Consider the following 11212-nt stretch of genomic DNA (forward strand, 5'->3'; position numbering starts at 1 on the left):
ACAAAAATCCTGACCGTAAATCTTACACTGGTATAAATTATGATTAAATTTAGAATATTAAAAAATAAAACGTCCACAATTTTTAATAATTCCCTTTATTTAATTAGAAAATACATTATCACGTGAATTTCTTATGTATAAATTGTATAATGTTTAGGTCTCCTACTCAAAAATTCATTACACTCCAATTTTCCGTTATTTATTTCCAATTTTATATGGAAATTTAAAAATTTGATTCCTTACAGATGTAGAATTCCAGAAAACATGGAAATAATATTCTGAGTTTGTACTTCTGAATCCATTTATTTACAAACTTACATTTATTTGAAAAAAAAAATTATATTAAGAAAAACGTACCAGCCATTACACTACACTCCTCCATACTAAATTAACAAAATACTCAACTCTACAACTTAAAATGATATACCTCACATTCTATAATCAGGAACGTTTGTTAATCTACACTGCCTAATAGGGCGCTGCCTCGGGACGTGGAGTCGTTGGCTCATACGGTAAGGCGTCCTGAAATTCAGGTGATACCGGGGTGGCACTACCCTGAAGTTCCACTAACGGAGACCGCGTCGCGATCGGTCTACTGACCGGAGTATGAATTGCGGAATCGCACACTCTCTGCCCCTGCACCGATGATAAAGTGGCTGGCTCTGAACCTAGTGCTGACCTTAATCCTGCACTAGGAAGTTGAGACACCCTTTTCATTGGAATCGCTAGGATAAACCAGCGTTCTCCTTCCTAATTTGGTTTTCATTTTTATGAAACTTCCTTTTAATTTGGTCTATATGCCTGTGAACTAACTCTCCCCGGCTGCCTACAATCTCGTAATCAGTATTCCCTAAACATCTATGAATTTTGCCTGAGACCCATTTGTCTCCACTCAAATACTGACGGTACCATACCTCTTCACCCTGATCTATGATCTGTGTACCCCTTTTCTAGCTCCACTTTGCCGTTGCTGAGCTTTCCTTACAAAATTCTCCCTGTCTGGCCTTAAAACGTCTAACTTCGTCCGTAACCGTCTACCTAACATTAACATTGCAGGGCTTTCTCCCGTAGTCGAATGCGCAGTATTTCTATAGTGTAAAGATAAGTATAAAAGTGTCTCTCTTCCCTTAGCCTCGCACTGCTTTCTTAATAACCCCTTAAGCGATTCTGCACTGCATTTTCCGCGAGACCGTTTGAGGAAGGATGATATGGCGCCGAAAAAACGTGATCTATACCATTAGATTTAAGGAAACTACCAAATTCATTGCACGTAAACTGGGGCCCATTATCCGTAACGATCTGCTTGGGTAGGCCCCATCTGCTAAAAAGTTCACATAACTTATCTATGACCTTCGGTCCTGTTGTATTACTCATATGGAAAAGTTCCGTCCATTTAGATGTAGCGTCCACTACGATCAAGTATGTTTTCCCAAATATGGGCCCCATGAAATCTAAATGCAGCCTGGTCCATGGATGATTCGGCCACGGCCACATACTCGGAGTTTGCCGCGGCGGAGCATCCGCCCTCGAGCAGCACATATCTCACAACTACGACACATGCGCTCTATTTCTTCATCAAGTCCGGGCCACCATACGTAACTACGAGCCATAGCCTTGATTTAACTATACCCATATGGGGCTCATGGAGCATCCTCAAAACTTTTTCCCTACACTTCACCGGAATCAATAATCTATGCCCCCACAACACGCAACTCAATTCTTCATAGAGTTCATCTTTCCGATTAAAATAAGGTCTAAACTCTTCGATATCACAGTCTCTTGGCCAACCATCGCGCAAATTACTCAATATCCTCGATAAAACCGGATCCTTACTAGTCTGTAGTTTTAACTCTTTATAATCTAACAATAAAGCCTGTTGAAATGCAAATAAGTTTGTTCCGGCACAGTGACATCTTGCTTACTATTTATCGGTAAACGCGACAACCCGTCGGCACCATTTTCTCCGACCTAACATACTCTATTTCAAAATCATAAGCAGATAAAATGATAGCCCACCTTTGCATACGACTAGCTACCATCGTTGGAATTCCTTTATGAGGGCCGAAGATCGATACCAACGGCTTATGGTCCGTTCTCAAGAGAAAATGACGCCCATACAAATACTGGTGAAACTTTTGACCCCGAATATTATTGCCAACGCTTCACGATGTATTTGAGAGTAATTCTTTTCCGCGTCGGTAGAGTGCGCGATACATAAGCTATCGGGCGCTCTCCCGTTCCGCTTGCCGCCGGTTGCGATAGCACCGCTCCACTCCACGCGCACTCGCATCACAAGTCAGAATAAGAGGCTTATTTGGGTCGTAATGCGCTAAAACCTCTGTACTCATCATTAACTGCTTAATTTTACTAAAAGAACGTTCACATTCGGCCGACCAAACCCAAACCTTGCCCTTTTTGAATAATTCGTAGAGCGGTACTAATATAGTGCTCATATTCTTTACGAATCTCGCGTAAAAGTTAATTAGTCCTATAAAAGATCGCAACTCCGTAACATTACTCGGTCTAGGTATTTTATCAATCGCTTCCAATTTCGCTGGGTCGGTTTTAATGCCGTCCTTATGTAAAACGTATCCTAAATACTTTACTTCATCAACTAAGAAAACACATTTTTCGGTTTTCAATTTCATTCCTTTAATATAAAGTCTCTCAAGCACTGCTTCTAAAGCGGCCAAATGCTCCTCCTTATTGCTACCCCTATTATCACATCGTCTAAAAATACCTCTACATTAGGAATTCCCTTTACTAATTCACACATTATGCGCTGAAAAATGCCCGCACTAGACGCTAGACCATAAACTAATCTATTATACTGAAATAAGCCGCGATGAGTATTTATCACAGTATATTTTTTGTTTCATCTAACTCTATCTGGTTATAGGCCTGGGATAAATCTATCTTAGAAAATATTTAGCCCCGCCTAGGCGCTTCAATAAGTCATCAATTCTCGGTAACGGAAACCTATCTACATATAGCATAGGATTAACAGTAGCCTTATAATCCGCACAGATTCTCAGAGAGCCATCCGCTTTATTTACCGGTACCAGAGGAGACGCCCAGTCGGAACAATCGACTGGCTCGATTATTCCATCGCGCAGCATTCTGTCTAACTCTGCGTTAACACGGTCGCGCAGTGCGTAAGGCAGTGGCCGCGCACGATGGAACACCGGTACCGCCGATTCCCGTAATTTCAACGTCGCCTTACAGCCAGTGAATCGGCCCAAACGTCCATCAAACAGCTTGTTATATCTGTCAAATAATAAGTTTATTTCTTTATTAAAATGAGTCCGATCAACATTACAATGGTTTACATTCGTATTGGTAAATAGTGGTATTTTGATATGTAGTTCAGTTAACCACTGCCTTCCTAAGAGTGAGGTAGTACCTTTTACTACAAACAACTCTAATCGTTTAGTTTGTTCCCTGTAACGTACTAGCGGATTAATAACCCCTATGGGTTTTATACTTACACCATTATAAAAATTAAAAACTATCTTGTGCGGCTTCAGTTTTAGATGATTAAAATACGCATCATAGGTGTTTTACTAATGCATGACACAGCTGAACCCGTGTCTACTTCCATTTGTATAGTACAACCATCAATGGATATGGGCAAACTCACCGCCTTATAATTATTTAAACATAACTGGTGAAGGTTCTCTTCTACATCCGATTGCTCTTCGGCATTTTCCCGTTGATTGGCTTGGCCGTGGTGTATTCCTGTGCGACCCTGAGATCTTGCCACCGCTGGTATTTCACTTACTCGAGTCTTCGATGCCGCGACAAATCGGCACATTCGCCGTAAGTGACCAACAATTCCGCATCTTCCGCATACGAAGTCGCGGTACCTACAGTCTACATTACCATGATCTATAGAACCGCATCGGCCACAACCTGTGGTGCGGACTCTGTGCCCCTGTCCGCGATCCGCTATTTCCGTGAACAAAAAGACCGCCACGAGCCTTCTTTGCACGCTCATGCGACGCGAGTAAGTGCACTTTTCCTCTGCAGTCGTCGGTGATTCCGTCACTTCCGCACTCAGAACCATCACAGCCGCCGCATCTCTCTCTGCCGCTTCTAATGAGCTCGCCAACATCACCGCTTCCGGAAAAGACAGAATACCGTTTTCGGCAAATAGACGCTGCCGAATCACCTCGCTTTTAATCCCACAGACAAATTGATCTCTTAAATTTTCGTTCAAATTTGCTCGAAATTCACAATAACGTGCCATTTTTTAATTCCGCCATGTAAACGGCAACAGTTTCTTGGCTTTCTTGTCTCCTCTGCCTAAATTTATAGCGCTCCGCTAGAGGCGATGGTGTGGGTTGCAGATGATTCCGCATCTGCTCCACCACTCTTTTTCGTACCTCGGTTTCTGAGGGTTTTTCGGACTGGATAAATTGACTAATAGTTCATAGGCCTCTTCGCCCATTACAGCAATTAAAGTTGGTAACCTCATGTCTTCTTTCACATTATTTACTTTGAAATACATTTCCAGTCGGTCTATATATGTTGACCACGTATCATTTTGTACGTCGAATTTTGATACCTTTCCAATCGACATTTTAACACGCTATACCCTTCCTCCGAGATAACTTACATACAATATGTTCTCAATTTTCCTCGTCGCCACTGTAGAATTCCAGAAAACATGGAAATAATATTCTGAGTTTGTACTTCGGAATCCATTTATTTACAAACCGACATTTCTTTGAAACAAAATATTATATTAAGAAAAACGTACCAGCCAGTACACTACAACAGATATGATCTTTTTCCATCCAATTAACAATTACTATGATACAATCATTGCAAGGGCAAATTCATAGATGTCGCACGTGCCTTTTTTGATTAGGTTAATAAGCATAGAATTGAAACTCCTTAATCTAGAATATTCCCTTCAACGACTACCTGAGTTTGTAAATTAGAATTAAATATATATCACTTTTATGTAATGTTTTAAATCATAATATATATTTTCTCTTACCGGTGTGGATCAAGTGGAAATTTAGCCATAATTATGTTTGACTTTTAGTGCTTTAGTATGCCACAAACCTCACATTTTATACACATTAGTTCTTTTCCCCATTCTCGCACACAAAATAAATAAACTACTCAAATGTAAACAGAATTAGAGTCAATATCTCGGAATAATAAAAGTCACTATCTCGTAACACACACTAGACAAACACCTTCAAGAAGAAATATACATGAAACGGAGAAGCAGGCTCAACTCAACGTATTCGGCATAAAAACTTAACTTATTATTGAACAAAATCGCAATTATACAAATTTTTGCAAATAAACTCCAACAATGACAAATCTACCGTCAATAATGGCGGCAAATTATCAACTATCATGGTAGCCAATATACTTTCTAAATTTTTAGTTTATTATGTTGGTACGAGATGTAACGCTGAGACGTCCTTTTGGTCAACCAAAACTAAACTCTATCTAACGGTATTAAGATATATAATCATTCATCATTACACAAAATGTTCTAAGTGTCCACCCCCTGGCTTTGAATACTGTGAGCGAATTTAATTGTAAAGCCTGGTACTCGTAGAAAAAGGGGCGGGAAACGTTCGACTTGTAAGGCGCGCTTTTTTGATTTTTTATTTTAAAATATAATTTTAATAACTTATTCATAGTGATCAGTGGTGTATAAACTGTTTTTAGATATATTTTAAGTTTAAGTATTACAATTTATTCTTTATTTGTTAATTTCTTTGTCAGTGCTGGCCATCTGGTAAGTTCTTTTATCTTACTTGCTGGATGATGGCTGAGCCCCCGATCCTGGGGACAGTCCCTCCGGTGGGCTATAATGTAACAATTAATACTACTTGTAATGAATCTGAATCAGGAATGGACACGGACAGTTCACTTTCTCAACGCCCACTTAAAAGAAGTCGTTTGAACAAAATTTGTAAACGATGTAATAAGCGTAGAAGGACACATGGTTCGGAAGACAACAAATCGATAAGTTGTCATTGCAATAATTCTGACGTAATGGAACTACCTGAAACTCGAATTAATTCTAATAACCCCGATACACAGACTAAATTCGATCACAGCAATGACACATTAAATCCCCAGCATACCCCTACTTCTATCGGTAGAAAATTATACGAAAGTACTGATAGTGCTCCATATGTTATACATGTACACAGAATACAATCATCCCCAATGACGGCTCCACACTCCACCCTTTAGCTTTTGGCAAATTCCTAAAAAACATGATTTTAAAAATATTATAAATGGCAGTATCAAAAGAATTGGCAGAAACAAAATTTCTATGTCATTTTCAAAATTCATTGATGCAAACAATTTCATTGAACACAACAGTCTATCCTCACAAAATCTTAAAGCCTTTATTCCCACATTTAATATTACACGAATGGGACTGGTGCGGGGAGTCCCTATAGAATGGTCACCAGAAGAAGTTTTAGATAATGTTACAGTGCCTATAGGATGTGGTAAAATTATAAAAATGAGACGGTTAAACTATAAAGTTTTAGTGGAAGGTTCTCCAACATGGAAACCATCCCAAACAATTGTAATGACGTTTGATGGACAAGTGTTACCTAAACGTATATTTATGTGCTACAATGCTCTTCCTGTTGAGTTATATGTTTACCCAACTGTCCAATGCTTTGCATGCTGTCGCTTTGGTCACACGAAAGTACAATGTAGATCAAAACCTCGATGTTTTAAATGTGGTCAAGGACACACAGGAGATTCTTGCAATGTGGAAGAGGATTGCGGCTCATGTTGCTTGTGTTCTGGTAATCATTTTGCTATTAATAAATGTTGCCCAGAATTTAACAGACAAAAGATATTAAGCTGTACATGGCTGAGAATTGTATTTCTTATACCGAAGCTGCAAAAAATTTTCCATCAGTTAACAGATCTTTTGCTGATGTATTGATTAATAAACCTCTTAGTAATGAACCTTTAAACTTTAAACAGCCAACCAATAAATCTACATCACACAAAAAACAATCTTTTTAAAGCCACGCCCACCACCTACCGCTATAAGTGGTTATAATCAACATGCTCATAAGGAACTAATTAAGGATTACAATATGCCATCCCAATCTGGCAATGGTTGTGCTTTGCAGCATCCACACCAGCAACAAGAACAATCCTTATCTGAGATTGTTCTAGCACTTATAAATTATTTATCTCAATATATAAATGAACCGTCCAACGTTGCCCCTGAATTATTAAACTCTCTCATTAACACACATAATAATGGATCAATTGGTCCAATGGAATTGCCGCAGTGTAATCAGCAAAAAGTGACTTAGCTTACATCGTTAATAAATATGATCCCTTTGTGATAGCTCTTACTGAGACATGGCTTAAACCACATTCTATGTTTCGAATACCCAATTATATATGTCTTAGAGAAGACAGAGCAGATGGGTATGGTGGTGTAGCCATACTTATAGAAAAATCCCAGACATACACTCCTTTAAGTCTTCCTCCGCACAGTGATAATTATTCAATTATAGCCGTCATTATTAACAATATATGTTTTGTTTCCATCTACATTCCTCATCCTTCTTCTCTCGTTTTCATTGAAATTAATAATATGCTTTCTTCTTTACCTCGGCCATTTATATTGCTAGGGGACTTCAATTCACATCATAGATCATGGGGCAGTTCCATCTCTAACTCCAATGGAGAAGCTGTTTTGGAACTTTTAGATACTCATAATCTTTGCATCCTGAATACTGGTAGTCCAACACATCGCACTGGTCCTGATGGAATCTTAAGCGCTATTGATTTATCCATTTGCACTCCAAATTTAGCTTCCACTTTGTCCTGGAATACTATGGATTCCACCTTTGGAAGTGATCACTTCCCAATTTTAATTAAGTTTCCTCAGAAATATTTAAAAATCCCTCAACAAGGTCCAAGAATTAAATATAGGTTGAATGATGGAGATTGGGGTAATTTTAAATCAATTGTTGAAAACAGTATATCCTCTCTTCCAAATGTTTCAATAAATGATCCGTGTGAATGTGCAGATGCCTTATGCACATTATTAAATGAAGCAGCTGATAAAGTGTTCCCTGTAAAAATACACCGAAAAATAAGATACCCTCTCCTCCTTGGTGGGACAAAGAGTGTACAGATGCCGTTAATAAGAGAAAGGCAGCAGAAAAGATCTATGCTGATGACATGTCTAAAGAAAATTTTCAAATTTTATCTAATGTTATTTCTGATACTAAGAAGTTATTTAAAAAAAAGAAATTTTTCGGATGGCAGAATTTCTGTTCTTCTGTTTCCCCATATACACATTCTACAATAGTATGGCGAAATATTAAAAGATTTAGGCTTGCGTTTGAAAACAAAAATTATTCAAGCATTCCCCTTAATTTAGCTGATCAGTTCCTAGATACTGTAGCTCCTGCATCCGTACCACAAAAAGATTTGCTTGAAAGATATTCAGCCATCTCTTCCGACAGGTCTGAACTCAACTCACTTTTTACTCTCCCTGAACTTAAAGGTATTTTTAACAGATGTCAAAGATACTGCTCCTGGAAATGATGGCATAACATATTCATTCCTTGCTAATCTAGGAGACGGTGCTCTTTCCTATTATTTAGCTCTTATTAATTTAATTATTACTACAGGGAAAATGCCATTGTCATGGAAACATCAGTTAGTGTTGCCAATACTAAAACCCAATAAAAATCCATCTTATGTTTCCTCCTATCGTCCTATAGCGTTATCATCTGTGTTAGCAAAAATTGCTGAACATTTAGTTAAAACCGACTAGAGTGGTATATTGAAAGCAGAGGCTTACTACCTGATAGTCAGTTCGGATTTAGAAAAGGTAGAAGTACTATGGATAGTATAAGTATATTTGTTACAGATATTCGTTTGGCCTTCTCTAACAAGGAATCAGTAGTTGGTGTTTTTTTAGACATTGCTGCAGCATATGACAATGTTTGTTTGATTGCTCTTAAAAATAAGCTAAAAACAGTAGGAGTACCAGAAATGCTTACTAATTTTATAATGAATATTCTCTCTGATAGAAAAGTTTCATTAGATATTCCAAATTCTCCTAAAATGTCAAGGCGACTATGGCAAGGCCTTCCACAAGGTTCGGTTCTTAGTCCTCTGTTGTTCAATATATATACTTACGACTTAGGATCGTCAATTAATGATTCCGTTTCTATGCTTCAATACGCGGATGATCTACTTTTGTATACTTCTGACCAGTCAATAGACACTGCTTGTTTTAATATTTCTTCTTCACTAAATTTATTAAAAGGTTGGTTAAATTTAAATGGTTTACAACTGTCTGTTCCAAAAAGTACAGCCGTATTATTTACTAGACATAGAATACCTCCCTGATTAACATACAATATGACGGCGAATTTATACCGGTTAAAAGCCAAGTGAAGTTTTTGGGAATAATACTAGATTCCAAACTTACAGGAGTACCTCACTGTGACTATGTAAGCGCTAAATGCGAGAGACATATAAATATGCTCAGGTGTCTCTCAGGAGTTTGGTGGGGTGCGCACCCATTATCCCTAAAGCTCATATACAATGCAGTCATAAGAAGCGTCTTGGACTATGGAACCTTTGTCTTAGAACCTGGTAACATCGTTGGATTTAAGAAACTAGATGCCATACAATCAAGGGCTTTGAGAATCATATGTGGCGCTATGAAATCAAGCCCTATTAATGCCTTACAGGTTGAATGCGTTGAATCCCCATTAAGGCTTAGACGGCAATATCTCTCCGACAAATTTTTATTACGTACTCTGCAATTTTCCAATCCTCCTCTTCTATCTAAACTGTGCCGCCTTAATGAACAGGTTAGATTGTCAAAATACTGGGTTCATAAGTCCTGGCCTTGTCTAGTTAAAAGTCTCCAAAAATTTCAAGCAATAGAAGCTCCTACACACAATTCACAATACCTACCTATTTATTCCACCAACTTTGATTCCTTACTACTTTCACCGAATATATGCTTTAATTTGGGTATACAGGAACATGTAAACTATGCGAACAGCTATTTGAACTATTTAATAGATAAGAACTGGCCCTGTTGGCATCAAATTTATACAGATGCATCAAAACATACAACTCCTGGCTGTGTTGGTGTAGGGGTATATCATGTTCAATACAAAATCGTCCAAAAAATTAAACTTCCCCCGGAATCTTCAGTGTTCACTGGAGAATGCTTTGGACTATTAAAAGCAATAGAATACATTTTGATGATGAAATTAGCAAACACAGTCATCTTCACCGATTCTAAGAGTGCTTTACAAGCATTGGCCAGGTTCCCATTTAAACATAATTTTTTCACTCCTCTCATTATGCAAATTAGGACAAAACTTCATCACTGTTACCTGAAAAAATATTCCGTGACCTTTGCTTGGGTACCGAGTCATTGTGGCGTTAAAGGAAATGAAAAGGCTGACGAACTGGCCAATCAAGCGGTGGACTGTGGAGATTTATTTCCGTATAAAAATTATAGCCATGACTTGGCCGCTTTGCCCAGAGTTCATCTTCGGGAATCCTGGAGTGAACTTTGGACATCTAGCGGTATGTCAAAGGGCAAATTTTATTATCTAATCCAGCCTACGATACCACTGCGGCCGTGGTTCTGCGGTTTGAAGCTTGGCAAGACGGCTACATCTGTTTTAATACGGATGCGTCTGGGGCACGTATGTACCCCAGCCCGTCTTGCGAGGCTTGGAATTGTGGAATCTTCGGCATGTAGTTGTGGGTGTGATGTTGGGGATCTAAATCACCTTATATTTTCTTGTCCTAACCATGATCATTCTTCCCTTTATTCCAGCCTGTCCTCACTTGGTGTTCCTTTTCCTACAAATATATGTACTTTACTCTGTAATTATAATATAGACATATATCGTATTTTATCTGTATATATAAGTATAAATAATATCAAAGTGTAACAGTTTTTCCTATTTTTATTTATTTTAAATATATTCCTCTGATCCTATCCCGTAATTCCCCGGTCTTCATTTTATTTCCTGTTGTTTCCCTAACTTTATTTTACAAAGTGCAACTTACTTTATAAACTGTCTATCCAAAAACGTTGACATTGGCAGATGCGCAAACCGCGCCTTGCCAGAGAGAAAAAAAAAAAAAAAAAAAAAAAATTGTAAAGCCTGTGTGGCAGGCATGGAGTTAATATGTA

General features: G+C 38.2%; 1 protein-coding gene and 1 long non-coding RNA gene across 2 annotated transcripts in view; one reads left to right on the forward strand and one right to left on the reverse strand.

Moving 5' to 3' along the window:
• The window catches only part of LOC119190434, a 12452-nt gene extending 1485 nt beyond the window's left edge, over window positions 1-10967 (forward strand). The window contains exon 2 of the mRNA XM_037442397.1: window positions 9861-10967. Within this exon, the coding sequence (XP_037298294.1) occupies window positions 9861-10967 (1107 nt within the window). The remainder of the gene's footprint in view (window positions 1-9860) is intronic.
• LOC119190401 lies at window positions 6366-8548 on the reverse strand. Its single transcript, XR_005112898.1, has 2 exons — window positions 8513-8548; window positions 6366-8099 (listed from the first exon to the last, which is right to left on the reverse strand). It is a non-coding gene; the product is annotated as an uncharacterized LOC119190401 (long non-coding RNA).
• Window positions 10968-11212: the final 245 nt, after the last annotated feature.

The sequence above is a fragment of the Manduca sexta genome, chromosome 24 (genome assembly GCF_014839805.1).
Source record: "Manduca sexta isolate Smith_Timp_Sample1 chromosome 24, JHU_Msex_v1.0, whole genome shotgun sequence".
NCBI classification, from domain to species: domain Eukaryota; kingdom Metazoa; phylum Arthropoda; class Insecta; order Lepidoptera; family Sphingidae; genus Manduca; species Manduca sexta.